The sequence below is a fragment of the Cyprinus carpio genome, chromosome A10 (assembly GCF_018340385.1).
Source record: "Cyprinus carpio isolate SPL01 chromosome A10, ASM1834038v1, whole genome shotgun sequence".
Taxonomy (NCBI): Eukaryota; Metazoa; Chordata; class Actinopteri; order Cypriniformes; family Cyprinidae; genus Cyprinus; species Cyprinus carpio.
In genome coordinates this window covers 16,455,807-16,473,308 of record NC_056581.1, presented here as the reverse complement: position 1 = coordinate 16,473,308, position 17,502 = coordinate 16,455,807, and the positions used below count along the sequence as shown (strand labels likewise).

Genomic DNA, 17,502 nt, shown 5'->3' with positions numbered 1-17,502 from the left:
ATTCACAATTCAGTTCTGATTGATAGCTTAAAATTTTGAATTTACTGTCTTAGATCTACACACTTAAAAATAAAGGCATGCATTTATCAAATTTTGGTACAATTTTTTAAATATAAGTAATAGTAAATCTAAAACAACTTTTTCCTATTTGAATATATTTTAAAATATAATTTATTCCTTTGATGCAGTGCAAAATTTTCAGCAGATATGCTGATTTGATGGTCAAGGAACATTTCTTATTCAATGTTGAAAACAGTTGTGCTTATTGTCACCTTTGATCAATTTAATGCATCTTTGCTAAATAAAAGTATTAATTAAAAAAATAAATAAATAATTGAACCGTAGTGTATATACAAGATCTATAAAAAAACCCTAGAAACCAAATCGCTGACCTGAAGGACCTATAGTATAACATCAAGATCTTCAGCCAACTCAAGAACTCTATACAGCACAAAAAAAGGGAACCTTTTTTTCAGAGGTTTTGTCAGTAAAGTGCTTAGAAGAAAGGTTAAGTGTTCAGCCTGTTACCTTACGTGTTTTCTTTGCTTCTGAACAATGCTTTAGTGTTCAAGTGGACAGCAGCTCAGGGCACAGGATAAATGGCTGCCTGTCATCTATGTTTCCTCCCCCCCACCTGTCTCCACCCCCCCTTCAATGATCAGCATAGGGCCGGAAGCCGAGGCAAAGCTATTGTGGAGGGGAATCCATTGGACCCTTCCTGTTATGACAGGAAATGCACTCAAATGTGCTTCCTGACCCCCACTGCGATGGCATGATTAACCCCCTCTCAGCGCCCACCCTTTCCCGTGTTGTGGTGAAGTTCTCAGTGGATTTTCTGTGTGAGACGTCTTAACTCGCAGCAAATAAACTTACATGCTTCTTTACAGGGAAAGCACGGTCGAATAAAGTTAGCTGCAGCCTCAAAGTGCAGTTTAGCTTCAGAAAGCATGTAGGAAAATGTAAAAAAGTAGTCTTTGTGACTCAGACATCTAAGGTAAAGACAGGCTGAACATGGCACTGAATGCGTGCAGCTTGTGAAAGGCAAATTTTTTTTTTGCCCGTATGTGTGTGTGTGGGCGTCTCAGTGAGCATGTGTAAGACATCTGTCGCTCCCGGTGCATGTGCATGTATGTGTGAGTGTGAGCATAATCTAAATCATGTGGAGGTGAGAGCATCAGCGTGCTGAGCAGTAGGAGTGAGAAGATCACCCTGCTGGAGTTTTTTTGTGACAGAGAGCATGACGTCCGAACTCACGCACAGGGATCAGCAACACACAAATACCACCAACACCATGTGAATTAAAGCTTCACATGCATGTCTATTGTGCATTGACATGCATGCATGCTTGAAGTATACACTCTTTAAGGAAAGAAAAGTCTCTTAAATATGTCTTTTATTTTTCTTTGACAGAAATTAGATTAAATGGAGAACATTCTGCTTTTCAAAACTGTTAAAAAAGAACCCAGTAATCAAGAGTTTAACCAAATGAGCTGAGCTATGTGATAAATGTTAATTTTATACTGTATATCTATACTCTTGCATGCAAGTCTGTTTGGTATTTTTATTTCTCCTGAGGAATTTTAAGAGAAACATTTGAGAGAAATAGCTCCATCTCAAACAGTAAAGCAATGCCAAAGTCATGGGTTTGATTCCCAGGGAATGCATGAAATCATAAAATGTATACCTTGAATGCAAAGTCACTTTGGATGAAAGCGACTGCCAATTGAGTAAATGTATACTTAATGAAACATAAGTGAGAACTTGTTGAGTTATGAAAAATAAACCTCGGAGCTATGCATTTATGCTACATGTCAACATCCCATTTGTGTCTATTATATTTCTTTTATTGCATTTTAAGAGAAAAATTTGTGAAAATTGATGCTTCACTGACACATAATTGAAAAGTCTTGAGTTATGAAAGAGCAACCTCTGAGCAATGCACTATTACTGTATTTCAGGATTTGTCTCTTCAGTTGTTTCACAATCATTTTTCCTCTGGAGAAACATCTGCTGCTTTAATGAGACCTATCTGAGAAGTCTCCACATCTACAAGCCAACTCTTAGCAATAACATTTCCTTTCTATCTCATTTTGATGCCAGAATTTAATAATCCAGAGTTTGAATATTTCAGGCAGATGCCCAAGAGAGTTCTTTGGGTTTTGTGCGGCTGTTTCTCACTCAATTTCATTGCCATCTCATCACAGATGGAGAGTTTGTTCTGTGAGGGTTTAAATGGTGTCTTTGGGAAACTGTCCTTTCCAAATGGAACGTGCACAACGCTGCCGGCGTGCCTAGGTGATGCTGGGTCATCATTAGCCAAAGCAATCCTATGAACTCTGCCACCCAGGGGCTGTCAATTTGTGAAGCGTGCTGGGCAGAATTTCACCTTGAACTCCCCAGTCTAAATTTAGCATGGCATGCAGAGCTCTGATAGCTCTCTAACCAGAGTACCATGTCAAACAATTTGGTTTTGGATGGATGGGATCATGTACACTCTAGCAATCAATTTCATTTTGATGGGGCCTTTTACTCAAGTCATGCAATTGCCAATGAAAAGAATTGCAAATGCATTTGAAAAACATGGCAATAAAGTTAATATTTTATTGTATCAGTTCACAAGAAAATATTGCTCTGTTGGAGGAGTATGAGTAGAGTGTTTAAAAAGTTACAAGCATTGCTTGGACAGAAATGCTATTAGCAGTTAGCTTACTTGCCTGTTGAAAAAAAAAAAATTGCTGCCTGGTTAATCTGATGAGAACTCTTGTAGATAAGCAGAAGAGCATGGCGTTAGCAATGGCAAGGTCATGGGTTCAATTCCCAGAAAATGCATGAACTGATAAACTATATACCATGAACTGTGTACCAGTGTAAGTCGCTATGGATAAAAGCATCTACCATGCCTGTTGGTCTTTTCAACAAGGTTGACAACAAACCACCAACCTACGATGTAAACCCTTATGCTATCATTGCCCAACTAGTAATTTGTTTTGTCTATGACATTGAACAAGAGGTATCAAATCTATCCCAATTGAACCCTCTCCTTGTTCTTTTGTTTATCAGGTTACGTTTACAAAGAGGAAGTTTGGCCTAATGAAGAAGGCCTACGAGCTGAGCGTTCTGTGTGACTGTGAGATCGCCCTCATCATCTTCAACACCACTAATAAACTGTTCCAGTATGCCAGCACCGACATGGACAAAGTTCTGCTCAAATACACTGAGTACAATGAACCCCATGAGAGTCGGACTAATTCGGACATAGTGGAGGTGAGTCCCCCTTGACAATGAGCACAATTTAGAGATCCCAGTCAAAGTTTGTCCCATATAAATTCAGGGAATTTGAATCAGATGCCTCACCAAGAGATCAGGTAGGGTTCATTTTGGTAGAGTACGTAAGTTGTAGGATTTGACACCTGGCCCATGTCTGGTGCTGATTTGTTAAGGAACATGCTGTAATAGTCCTTGCAAAGGATGTTTGGCACGTGCCGTTGTGCTCTATAAGAACAGATCAGGCTAAAGGACAGGGACGAGGACTTTACTGTATCACGTCAGGACCATGTTACGCAAACGGTTTAAGAGGACATGGCATGTGCCACCTTTTGTGACATGTGAGCTCCTAAAAAGGTCACGAGATAAGGGATAAGGGTTTCCTTGTCCGGTAATCTAAGACTTTAGCGTCTTCTGCTGAAACTGCAACTGAAAGACCAAAGAGCAACTGCAAAACTGCTCTCAGCTCTTCCAAACCACCTGTCAAGCCTGACTTTGGGAAGAGAGAACTTGAAGGTTCCCACCCCACATGCTTGAAAGGCCGTGACGCTCCCATCGGGAGCAGTGGGAAAAATATTTTCCCTGGAAAAGTCCCTTTTCCAGTAAAAACACCCGAATGAATTGCATAGGGGCCTGGTGGTGCCACACAAACAAACTCTCTTCTCTTACTAACTAAGTAAGGGATGAAGAAAAATACACCATAAGGATGAGGAATAATAGTGTAGATGCTGAAAGGGGCGTTTTTAGAAGCTCAATTGTGGTGAGGGATCTCTTTATCTTTGTGCGTTCGAGCATGAGCCGATTATTGTTTTGCAACTCACTTCACTTGGACATAACAAGCTGCAAATTCAAACTCTATTATTATACTTTGACTGTTCAGTCTAGTGTAACATCATTCGACAGGCCATTTGCAACGTTGACACATGCATTACAAGCAAAGCCCTGGGGTCAGACTTAGCTGGGATTCTGCTGGGTTTTTTTATGAGGCTGAGAGGGAAAACAGCATGGCTTGCCTCATGAGAGGAGAAACATCAAGTCTCCACGAGGCAAATCTCTTGGACACCCTGCCAAGCCAGTAAGGAGCCGGGATAATCCCATTTCCTTGATTAGTGTAATCTGAAAATGCTCCTTTTAATCCTAAAAACGGACAGCATGCACTATAACCCTATGTCGTCACCCCGAAGGCACGCTTTCCAGACCCCACACCTTTAGATTTCCTCTCTACGGAGAATTGTCAACGAGACCGCTGGCACAAAGGAAGGAAAATGTTAATTATTTCCACAGGTCACGTTGTTAATGACTACATAGCCAGCTAATGAGATTGAGCAAAGCTCTGTGCGTATGGTAGTTGACCTCTTATGTTTGGTCTTGTGCTGGAAGGCATCGGAGGTGATAACCCTCCCCTACTCCAATTTCACCCACACAAACCTCTGAGAAAACATGCCTCCAGCGCTTGGCACATCGGTCTGATTTCAAATGTAATAAAGAAAACATCGTCAACCTACTTTTAGAAACTGGCCACATTTCAGGCACATTTGCCTCAAACGTTTTTCTACTCTCCTAATTTAGATAATTTGTCTTCATGTAGTTGCATGCCAATGCATTCTTAAGCACTTCATTTTTTTCCCCATTCCCAGTTCACTCTCAGTTCTCCATGTGAGAAGGTTTGCCTTAAAGTCATTGCTTCACATTCCATTGTGCAGTTTGTTAGTCCTTGTTTAAATTGATGTTTAGAGGTGTTTTGATGGGATTGTTTGCTGCGGCAACGGTTCCCTTGTGTATTCAAAGGTGTTGGTTGCATGCACGCATGATGGCTCTTGATCTTACATTGAACCTTGATGACGATTGACAGATTAAATCTGTGAATGAGATTTGCTGGGCTTATACTGCTCTGTGTTAACACTGTCACATTGCAGTCACAACATCAATAGGATGCCAGGAACTAGACCTTTATGCCATTACAGACAGTTTCTGATCTGACTGAATTAGATATGTATGTGTATATAAGTATTTAATATTATAAATAAACAAATTTTAGTATTTTTTTCCCAAAAGAAATCAGCGGCACACTCATCCCTTCAGGAATTTCACCAAAAGAGAGACGTCTTTGTTTTGCATTCCTTCACCCCTCCTTTTTCACAAACGGGTTAACATGAGTTTACTGCTTCACTTAGTAACAGGGTGTTGTATTTTGTGCTTTTGGCCAGAGACTCGTGGTTATTTTTAAGATGGAGGACTTTCACATTCTTTACCCCTCTGCCCCTTTTGCGTTCTCTGTCCTGGGCAGAGAGCAGCTGAACTTCTCATAGTGTTGGAAATAAGGAGCAGACGCCCAATTTGTGTGCCAGACCTCCTCCCCAATCCAACCCTTTGTGTTTTTATGTGGTCCTTCCCCATTAAATGCCTGAAAACCGGTAGTTTTCTAAAAATAGAAAGCAGCACAGCTAAAAATAGCTCCAGCCCAGCAGTCGTGCCAAGGAAAATGGAGAAGAATAGGCGTGAAGTGCTGGAGAGAGAGAGAGGGCAGCCACGCTTGTTTTTTTTCCCCACTCCATTTTCTCTCAGAGAAAAACTGACCACAGATGGCTGCGTACTTTAATAAAGCTTAAATCAAAAATGTTAGGGTGGCGTTTTCACACTTTTAAAAAAAGTGGAAAGAAGAGTTCTTTTGATTACATGATTTCTAAAGGCATGCTCCTCTGCACTTCGCAGACTGTTTCTGTCGGCTCATATCTACCATCTGTTCAGCTATGTAAACTTGAAAACACGGTGTGAAATTCGAGCGTGCATTGACCTCAGCCCACATTTGGGTCATTGTTCTGATCCACTCATGCTTAGAGTTTGAAACACGGTATTTACTGCCCTGTTTTCTTCATCCTCGATTGAACGACATCAGAGGGCGGTTTTACATTCCACGATTAATCTGAACCTTGTTGCGTGAGTCAGGTTTTCCAAGACCACGACTAGCCAGCGCAGCACAAAATGCTTCACTTTTACCAAGACTCTATTCTTCGTGAGAGTGCTAATTGTTAGCTGGTAAAAATAACATTTTTGAAGCCCATTTCCAGTTATGCTACCCTTGATGAATTCCAGAGACAAAAGCCGTTAATTGACGGCAAGGAAGGAATGCTTTATTTCTCACTGGTGTTGCAGCTGATCGTAGATGCCGTGGCAAGTAAGGTTGGCCATAATTGTGGCATGCAACATGTCAAGTACAGTTCAGTCTGGTGACTATGAATGATTGGGGCCCACATGAGCCCATTATTGGGCAACAGTGAGGGACTTTGTGTTTAGAAGGACTTGATCAGTGATAATTTAACATGAATAACTGTACTGTCCTCTATAGATGCTGCAATGGAAAAACAATGCAGCCTGCTTCTGAGCGGTCACATGACTACAAATGTAAAGAGATGACATGATTTTGTGTGATAATATGCAATTATTTACAGGAAGGGCCCAGAGGGAATTCATTCAAATTCATAAATGTGGGGCTGCTTCACCCCGGGAATGATCCTGGTGAGGAATTCTTGCCTCACGTCAGCTGCAAATAAATCGGCTGACAGTCAAGCCACCCAAGAACATCAGGGACCACAGGAAGTTCACTTTTTTCGAGCCCAACTCGGCTTTGGAATACTCTTCCGCTTCCTCGCGGTCAGATTGGATATCCACCGGGCCAGTTACTGTCGTAATTATGCTCTCAAGTGTGTTTAATACCAAACACGCGGCGCTCAACTCATGGCAGTAAAAGAGAGGGCCTTTGATTCGTTATTATAGAGTACTGAGAGCATCAAAGAAGGTAAATTACCCAGAGGTCCCCAGTGTGGCATTTTCCAAACGTTGCCCAGCTGCTGTGGTCGGAGCAGCTGGTGGAAAGAGCCCTGGAGGAAGGCCAGACAGTGCCACGCATTGGCCATGCGACCTGCCACAGGAACAGGGGCGTCCCCGCTGGCTCACCCGTATGACTCTAACAGGATTCCGCCTCTTTTACGGTCGGAACCAGTATGGCTTTCGTTTTTCCATCCAGATCCATCTGCTTTTGATAAACCGAGCTTGATATACCAGTGTTTAGGCAGCACAAATCAAGTCTTATTTGGACTTTTTCTGTGAACTGATAATTTGCAGTTTCCTTTCGCTTCTACATGCGTTTCTGTTATGATGCACTTGTCTGTGAATATGTTTTTGTGACTCACCGCTTAAATCAACAACTTTCCACATAGGCAAACATGACACATGCACATCTGAAGATGTGGAAGAAGTTCTTAGTCGAATATCCCTACTGACACGTGAGACAATAAGGCTACATCTCCTTGAATTGCGCTGCCTTTTTGTGGTCACATGCTCTCAGTTTGATTGCTTTTTTGGGTGTCTTGGGTGTGGTCTGTGCTGCTGTTGATGGGCAAAATGCAGTGGTACCTTGGAGGGTGTGCATGTTCCTTAAAGGAAAGACAAGTCACACATGAGATCTCTTTAATGTTTCGATTTTTAGACAGCAATGGAGCTAGAGATTTTTGCATGTTTCCTGCATCTCGTATTGTTCAGCTCTATATTCTTTCTGTATTTTAACAAATTGTATTTTTATGTTTCTCAAGAAAAACATTTTATTCTTAAATGAGACATGAGTGCTACGAAAGAACACCATTTGAGCAATACATTTTTACTGTATGTCAAGAATCGTCTCATTTGTTTCCAGTATTTCTGATTCTGATATGACTTTTATTTCTCTTAAGGCATTTAGGAGAAACATCTTATTCTTAAATGAGATATAAATGAGACTCTCAAGCAATGAAATAGCAACTTATGAGCCATATACTCTTGTCAGCAATTAAGAATTTATTTCTTTTTTTTTCAGAAGGCATTTGATAAGAGACATCTGAAACTTGGTGCTTAAAGGAAATATACTGTAATTGAGAACTCCATTAAGTCTCTTGAGCTATGAAAGAGCAACCTATGAGCAATATACTTTTACTGTAAAGACAATAATTCTCTTTTTAGTTTGTTTTTTGCTTTTTCTTTAGGCATTTTAAGAGAAACACCTGAGTGGAAGTCGATACTTAAAGGAGCAACCTCAGTATATTCTAAATATACGTCAGTTGTCTCATTTGATTTTATTTTTATATATATATGCTAAGGCATTTTACGAGAGTGTTGATTCTTAAATGAAACTTAAGAACTCCATTAAGTCTCTATTAAGCTATGAAATCAAAAAGCAATATAAAAATGCTGTACAGTATATTAACAGTTCTCTCATTTGTTTATAATTGTATTTTTTCTCAGGCATTTCAGGAGAAATATCAGGAAAAAAAAAGTTGACAAAGAAAACCTGATTGAGAACTCCATGAAGTCTCCTGAGTGATGATTGAGCAAACTATGAGTAATATAATTTTCCTCTGGGTTGGTGTGTGTGCCGTTCGACTGCAGTTTCTCAGACTTTGCCCTTGTTTAAAGTGTTTCCTGACACAGTGGACTGTAAATGGGCCTGCTTTGAGGTGAGGCGAGACCACCCATGTGGACCTCAGAGGAGGGTACAAGGTGACGTGACGCCGTCAGTCAGTCAGTCAGTCCAGCAGCTGCTGGCCAGCAAACGGCATCAGTCAGCTGTCTCCACACGTTACCACCTGCTACTTCACGCACAACATCATTTCTACACTGAAGGTTACCGGCTAGCACGCTATATAGGACGCCATGTCTACATGCGGACAGACTGGGGCTGTCTTTGTCATGTGGGAGAGTGATGCAGCGCTGGTTTAATTAGGAGCAAGTCTCCATAGAGTTGACAAGACTAAGAGCAGAAGGAGGCGCTGATAGCTGTGTCTCTCCGCTCCTTTCTTCTCCTCTCCTCTCTCCTCTAAAAAACATAATATATATAAATAATACTAAAATAGTGCTGTCCATACAGTAAAAGTCAATGGAGACCAATGTTTTTTGGTTCTTGAAAATATCTTCTTTTGTGACATGAAGATGATTTCAGAATTTGAATTTCTGAGTCATTTTTAATCAAAAGTCTCCACTTTTCAGTTCTCCACCTTTCAGTTCTGTTTCAGTTCAGTTTACTGTGACTGTCATCTAGGAGAAATAATTGAGATCTTAAAGTTGTGTCACGCCCTCGTCGTTGTCCTGTCTTTGGTGTGTGATGAACTGAACAGGAATGCTCGGCTGAGCACGACCCTCCCTCTGTTGGGCAGGAGCGGTCTGTATCGGTCTGAATGTTTAGTCTGCTGATGTCAGGCTTTGGGATCCAGCTGTGTTGCTAAAAGCACAGAGCCGGGTCGAACTGTGAGCTGGAGGTGTCAACGACCCACAGACGGCATGATGGGGGTGGGGGTGCGGGGGGTGTAGGGTTGCTGGGACGCTGCTGGGTGGCACTGGGGCAAAAAATAGCCTTCTACGGCCATCCCTGGGGTTTGAGGCCGTGATTGGCTGTGGCCCCGGCTCCTCCCCTTCCTCTTGAGCCGAGGAGATTTGTTGGACAGGTGCAAAGGCCTTGACAGGTGGAGATGTCTTGAATGAGTGGAATTGCTGTGGTCCAGTGATGTGGCTGCTTGCCGGTGAGCGAAATGCTGAGACCAAGCAGAAAGATAAGCCAAACTGCATCGCTGTATGTCACTTTAGGTCAGATTTTACCTTGAATATAACTCACAAAAACATGGACAATACACAAATAGGTGCATTATTCTGACATGGCCATTAAACACGTAAGATCAAACATTTAGCGTTTAGTGTGAGTGATAGTAATAGTGTTGTTTTGCCTAAGCAAACTAACAGCTCTGTTAATGACAGCAAAGTGATTAGTGTATGGTTTTATTCCATTTTAAGTCAGGGTTTGCTCAAGCTAGATTCTCAAAGGCTTCAGATGAAAGGATTAGGCTCTTGTGAGGAATCAAAGGCTCATGTTTCACAAGCAGGAAAAGCTTTATTTGTTTTCAAATATAGCCCTCTTGTGGTCAAACAGGAAATTTCTCCAGTCTTAAACGGATATTTGTGGTTGCATACAAGATCATTTAACAGCATCTGTGGCAGGTTGTCGATTACCATGGAAAATAATTTAGAAAAAAATACCACAGAAAATAATTTAGACTTCTCTATCAGATTGTAATATATGTAATATTAAGCAACAGATACTGTTGATAGAGCTATATATACATATATATATACAATCAATCATATATATATATATATATATATATGATTGATTGTATTTTTAATATTATTCTTGTAAAGGCCATAATGTTCAAACCATATTTGCTTATTTTATGTGTAGTAATAGTATATTTTTCTGTGTTTATTTTACAATTTTTGTTTTCAATGTAATGTTTCTGCACTATGTATTAACACATGGTTTTTCTACAGTGTGTTTTTGTTTGCTTCTGTTGTATCTTTTGGAAACCTGCATAAATCAGTTTGGATTAAGAAACAGGAAGATGAGTGTAGATACTTTACTGACAACGATTTTCTCCAAAGGATGGATTTTATAATTCTATTTCATTTATACCCAGAACATGCCTTTTCCTTTTTCATCTGTGTACATGTTTCTGTCTTGATGTGTAATCTTCAGAAGTATATATATTTTTAATCTCCAGATTTTTAAGTATTTTTACAGTGTAAAAATGTATGTATATTTGTTTCAGACTCTGAGGAAGAAGGGTCTAAATGGCTGTGACAGTCCTGATATTGATGCTGAAGATTCAGGCCACAGTCCAGAGTCTGAGGACAAATATCGTAAAATCAACGAAGACATTGACCTGATGATCAGCAGGCAGAGACTGTGTGTAAGTGCAGTCAACTTTTCAGATGTCAGAACTGGTGGTTGAACCAATTTGAAATCTCACAATAGCCAAATATTTAAATATCCACTCACATATGAATTTTTTTTTCCAGTAAATTCATTTGTTTTTCAGCATTGTATCAACAAGGTTGATTGATTTCCATGCATTTTGTTTTATAGGCCATCCCCCAGTCTAATTATGACATGCCCATCTCAATCCCTGTGAGCAACCCCAACAGCCTGATCTACAGCCACCCAGGAGCGTCCCTGGGCAACCCCAACATGCTGCCGCTGGCTCACCCCTCCCTCCAGAGGAACAGCATGTCCCCTGGAGTGACCCACCGGCCCCCGAGTGCAGGCAACACAGGTACTGACCCGCACCGGGCTCTCCACTTTGCCAGGGACTCCGGATCAGAGCATAGTTTCAAATAATGTTCATTTCCACGCTTTATTGACATCATTAGAGAGCAGCTCCACTGAGGACCACCAACAGCTCCACCGAGGCTATGAAAACACACCTCGCATGAATTCAAACACCGCATACAGATCATTACATACGCTCAAATATTTCTTTCAGCCATATTCAGCTGTGCCAGGCCGGGCCTTTAATATAAACACTGTGTACTCAGCAGAACTCCTGAGGCTGTCCCAGAGCCGAAAAAAGTGTCTGTCTCGATGGGAGTTTTGGCTGCTTGTAAAGGAACTCCCGGTTGTCAGCGGGCAAATAAAGATGACCATATTTTCCTTTTAACTCCCGTTCTGCGTTTGTGGTTTAGGCTTCATGGAGAGGAAGTTTGGTCAGCTTAGGATTTATCAAAACACATTATCCGTACTTTGAGCACATGTATATGGGTGTTTCTTCAACTGTCACAGGGATTGATTTTTACAGAAATATACAGATTTTAGCTTCTTTTTTAAAATTTATGTTATTTGAATGTTATGTCTTCATCTTTTACATTAAAGACAGTGTTTTGCCTTTACACCTTTTCTGTATAGATTTAATATTAACTTGTGGAAATCCATCCAAAAGATTATGTATTTAATTACTGAGTTAAAATCTAATTAAAAAAAGCTATTAAATTTGACAAGTATTTTTATATTTCTTTCTTTTTAAAACTTATTTATTTTTTGTATTTTTAATATAGCTTAAAAATATTGAATTTTTCAACTATAAACAAATATTAAACAATGAAAATTGTAATTTAAATGAAGTGTTATTTTATTAAAAAATGTATTTTATATTTTTAATGTAATTTTACATAATAAATTAATCACTAAATAATAATAATTAAATTGATTAAATTATTTTAGATTTATTACATTTAATTAACTACAATAATCTAAACAAAGAGTGAAAACATTTATTATGTGAAAAGTACTTGATTTTTAAACAAATCTTGTGTTATTTCAACCACAACCATTTTTCAATTAATAAAAGTTTATCAAATATTTGTGTACTTGTCTACTAAAAAATGAAAGAACTACCATAGAAACCGATGGACTTGTCTGTCAGTTTGTAAAAACAAGCAACAAAAAAGTGTTGAAAGTTACACACAAATTATGCAAACTTTATCCGAATTTTTTTTTTTATTTTTTTGATACAGATGAATATGTATATATGCATATAAAGTCACAATAAGTAGAAAGTTTAAATTAAATAAATGAAAAAAGGAGACCTTTTTTTTTTTTTTTTTTAAATGGTTTTGATTTTGAGCATTTGCTTCAGGGATGAAAAAACTACAGTATTCTCCTGTGATACACATATATGCACCTTTGGAAATTAGTAGACAAGTTTGACAACGTGAAAAGTCTTAAAAGGAGTTTCATTTCTAAAAGTCCACAGTGCCAAAAGAAACATCCAGATATGTGTGTTTAGAAGGTAAAGAGAAAGAGAAAGAGGAAGGAATGGGGGGAAAAAATTAACAAAATGGTAGAAAAAGACAGTCTGTGGTGACATACGTGTGGGAAGTTTAATCCTACTGTGGGCTTGTTATTATTGTCTGAAAGATCTATTTTGTGCTCTGGTCAGAGTCCTTCTGACCACAGCGTCTGTCCTGTCATTATCCCTGGCCCTCCTGGAACAATTTGCTTCGTATTACAGGAGCAAAGTTAAATATGAGTCTTGGCAGAGACCGCGACGTCTGAAACCGCGCAGACTTTTCAAAGGTTTTTCTTGGATGGTGGCATCTTCTCCATAGGGCCGAACAGGGGTTTGTGGGTTCGGATAGACTTACAGATGGGGTTTTTTCACACTGGCTCTCGTACATATATCTCGAGCGGCCCGTCTGGCCGCAGGAAGGAGGCGTCAGTCAGGCGTGGCGTACGTGTTTTGAGTGTCAGTCTTGTTTAATGTCTTTTCTGTCCTATCCTCAGGTGGCCTTATGGGTCCAGACCTCAGCAGCGGAGTGGGCAGCAGTGCTGGTGAGAGTCATGTATATTTACCATACGTGTATGTTTGCTGTCTCAATAGACAGACGGAGCCACTTGGTTTCGATTCAAAGCTTCCTTTTGCTTGGCTAGTTCCTCCCCGGATATTTATCCAGCACACCACTGTAGGATGTCGCGGTGAAGGGTCTTAAATAGTATATTTAAAGAACCGTTTCATAAAAAACATCCTATGGTGAATTCTAATATGATGAAGCCATCAACACCTTCATTAGGCGAGAGGAAACATAACACAACATATTCATGGAACGTCAAGATTTGAGGCTCTGATTCCACCAAAAAAAAAGGTCCAAAAAAAGTCTAAATAATGTACCGTTCGTTAGTGAACACAGTTCATTCATGAAATCGATTAAAAGCCACTTACATTTGAGCCAACGCATGCATGAAAGAGTTTTAGCAAAGCTCACAGAAAATGGACTTTGCACATTGTCACAGTTGTGGGATTGAACTCACTAGCTGTCAACACCAGCACTGGTTTGGTGCAGAAGACTCAAACAGACCATAATGAAATGCAAATCTTGAAAACTAGAAGTCTAAATTGTCTTAACTTTTTTCCCCCTATATGCAAGTCTCGGGAAACATCAAAACATCTAAAAGTGATTCTTTGCTAACTGTTGTAAACGTCTGAGAAAATGTTCAAGTAAAAGTACAATTGTACATTTGGCAACATAAGAGTTCTGTGGTGTTACTATGACAGATGGCAACAATTAACTGACAACGTCTTGAAAAAGACCACAGATCTAATATTGTGGCTGACTTCTTAGAAAGCATGTGGAAATATAAAATATGAAAAGATGAAATATTTTGAAAACAACCACAGATACAATAAAATGTGACATTATTATTATTTTTTTTTTTTACTTTTTAGACAGATTTATCAAAATCTGTGACAGCTGCCACATTCATCAAGTCATTTTAAGTTTCAAGGACTATTTTTTATGACCTCTTCAAACAGGAAGTAGTTCAAAAGCTCTTTCTGATTATTATTAAAGATGTTTTATAACACCACAGAAATGGAATCTTCAAAAGTTAAATTATGATAAAAAATATATAAACAAAAAATAAAATAACCTTTACAGTTATCATTTTTTAACTTTATTATTATTATTATTATACAGAAAAGTTTTTATTATTATTAATAATTTTATTTTAAATTTTCCAAAAAATGCAAATGTCTTTACAGTCGCTTCTTATTTATTTATTTATTTAGCACAAAATTAGTAAAGAATGGAAAAAGAGTTTATCTGTTATTTAGACCAAAACATTGTGTGAAGATTACATTTAAGTGCTTAAATGGTCAATTATGCAAATGTGGGGACATACAGTACAATCATGATTTGTTGACATCTAAAGCTTTATATGTTTTTTCTATTCTATAATTAATGAAACGGAACTTAAATATATTGCCATCAGTCTCCATTAGTGTTTTGATGATAGTTCTATATTGTATTTATGAAATGTCAAAATCGCTCTGACATGGTTTGCAGTGCTTACTGTAGAAAGGCCTTACTGTAGAATATAATATAGTAAATGTGTCCCGTATGGTCACTAGTGTTAGACTGACGCGTCCTCTCTGATTGTCCCTTAGGAAACGGGTATGGAAACCACCGCAACTCCCCTGGTCTGCTGGTCTCTCCGGGGAGCATGAGCAAGAACATGCAGGCCAAATCGCCTCCGCCCATGACCATGAGCATGAGCAACCGCAAGCCTGACCTGCGCGTCCTGATCCCTCCCGGCTCAAAGCACACCATGCCCTCCATCGTAAGTTTACACAACCACTACAACTCACCAAATACCATCACTAGATGTCAAGTTCAGCTGCAGTTAGGATGTGATTTGAAACTAGATGACCAGCATTGCCCATATAAAACCAATTCAGACCATCAGATACATGCCATAAAGTTTGATTTTATTAGAACTAATTAGCGTTGTATTCTTTTTAACTGCTCACCAGTCGGAGGATATTGACATGTTGCTGGTAAGTAGTATTAAAATTGCAGTGAAACACGATCATCAAACACTGTCGTTCAAAGTAATAAAAAGAAACAAGTTTTAATGTCAAATGCACACAAAACAGTCTCATTCCTCTGTTGCCAAGGGGACTGCTTTAAAGGTTTCCATAGCAACAGTGGAACTCCAGCAGTGGTGGCTGGATGTTAGATGATTGCGGGGTGGAGAGTAATTACTCATTATTGGTCACATGATCTATTAAGCAGTTAGATGGAGCAGATACAACACCACCTGCACATTTACTATTTGCCAAGATTGATTTAATTTTGCTGTTGCTGTTGTTTTAAATATATTTCTTTCCCACAGAACCAGAGAATAAACAACTCCCAGTCGGCCCAGTCTCTGAGCACACCGGTGGTGTCTGTAGCCACGCCCACTCTGCCAGGACAGGGAATGGGCGGCTACCCATCAGCCATCTCTACCTCATATGGTACAGGTGAGAGCTGAGGACAATTCAGAAAATAATATAATATAATGTAATATGGCAAAATTAACAACACGCCTTCCATTTAGTTGGAAAAAATGCTAACGCTCAGTAGTTTGGCTGCATTAATTTGATGAAAAATACTGTAAAAACAATAATATTGTGAAATTATTTTTACCATTTAACATAACTGTTTTCTATTGCAATATATTTTAAAATGTAATTTACTGCTGTGATGCGCAGCTGAATTTTCAGCATCATTACTCCAGTCTTAAGTGTCACATGATTCTTCAGAAATCATTCTAATATGCTGATTTGCTGCTTAAGAAACCTTTCTTATTAATAGAAATCTTTTGTAACATTATAAATGTCTTTACCGTCACTTTAAAATTTAATGCACTCTTACAGAATAAAATTAGTGTCTTCCTAAAACAAAACAAAAGAAAAACAGAAAGAAAAAATAAAAAATATTTACATTCATGCATTTATGCAAAAAAAGGGAAACGAAAAAAAAACAAAAACAAAATTGCACTACCCCCAAAGTTTTGAATTGTAGTATATATTTTTCTTTCATTTTATTAATTTTGATTTTATATAGTATCATGTATATTTTATTTACCTTTTTACTACTGTCATTTCTTTATAATACTGTATTATTTATGTAGGCACATATACATTTTTTTTTTTTTATTATTATGAGTATTATGAGTATTGTTTGTTGCACCAGGTGGTGTCATTGTTTAATTATTATTTTAGCATCTTGCTGTTGCAGTAACCCAGAAGATTCAAAGCAGTCTCTATGCTGTGAGTTTAAAAGAGATCTTTCTCTCCTCTTCTAGAATATTCTCTCAGCAGTGGAGACTTGTCCTCTCTGTCCGGTTTTAACAGCTCGGCTTCTTTTCATCTGGGTTCGATGACTGGCTGGCAGCAAAACATGCAGCATTCTGGTCTTGGACATCTAGGGTGAGCAGCATCACCCTCACCCGTTCATTTGAAAAGTGTGGAAGAATCATTAAAACACAGGCCTTAGAAAATAAATTGTTTGGGTTAATCTCTCAAAAACTGTGGGAAATTCATCATTTTTGTGTATGTGTTTTTTCCTCGGCCTCTAACTGTCTTTCCTCTCCGTCTGCAGGAACTGCACCAGCACACCGTTATGTCAGAGCTCCACCCTCTCACTGCCATCCAATCAGAGCCTGCACATCAAGTCCGAACCCGTCTCTCCTCCCCGAGACCGGGCCGGAGGCACCCCAGGCGGCTACGCTCAGCCTCCGCCCCCTCCTCTGCCTCAGCCGGGTCAGCTGCGGCAAGATGCGGGCCGCTCTCCGGTCGACAGCCTGAGCAGCTGCGGCAGCTCGTATGAGGGCAGTGACCGCGAGGAGCACCGCACCGACTTCCACTCGCCCATGGGACTGATGAGACCCTCTCAGGACGAGCGGCATAGCCCGTCCGTCAAGCGCATGCGTCTGTCCGAGGGCTGGGCCTCGTGATCGCGGACGGCTTTTCTATGCAAAGATTTCACTTTAGTATTATTATATTTGTTTCTGCAGAGTGTGAGTGCTACATCAAGTATTAAAATTGATATACATATATATAT

At 39.3% G+C, this 17,502-nt stretch overlaps 1 protein-coding gene across 2 annotated transcripts in view; it reads left to right on the top strand.

Annotated features, from left to right (window-relative positions):
- Positions 1-17,502, top strand: part of mef2ca (myocyte enhancer factor 2ca) — a 31,751-nt gene extending 14,249 nt beyond the window's left edge. Inside the window, exons 3-11 of one of the 2 annotated variants that reach the window (XM_042765440.1) lie at positions 3,061-3,264; positions 10,890-11,030; positions 11,207-11,393; positions 13,400-13,447; positions 15,060-15,232; positions 15,426-15,449; positions 15,788-15,917; positions 16,745-16,868; positions 17,041-17,502. In XM_042765440.1, the coding sequence (XP_042621374.1) occupies positions 3,061-3,264; positions 10,890-11,030; positions 11,207-11,393; positions 13,400-13,447; positions 15,060-15,232; positions 15,426-15,449; positions 15,788-15,917; positions 16,745-16,868; positions 17,041-17,395 (1,386 nt within the window). In that variant the 3' untranslated portion in view covers positions 17,396-17,502. The remainder of the gene's footprint in view (positions 1-3,060; positions 3,265-10,889; positions 11,031-11,206; positions 11,394-13,399; positions 13,448-15,059; positions 15,233-15,425; positions 15,450-15,787; positions 15,918-16,744; positions 16,869-17,040) is intronic. The other variant, XM_042765441.1, reaches the window with a different exon arrangement.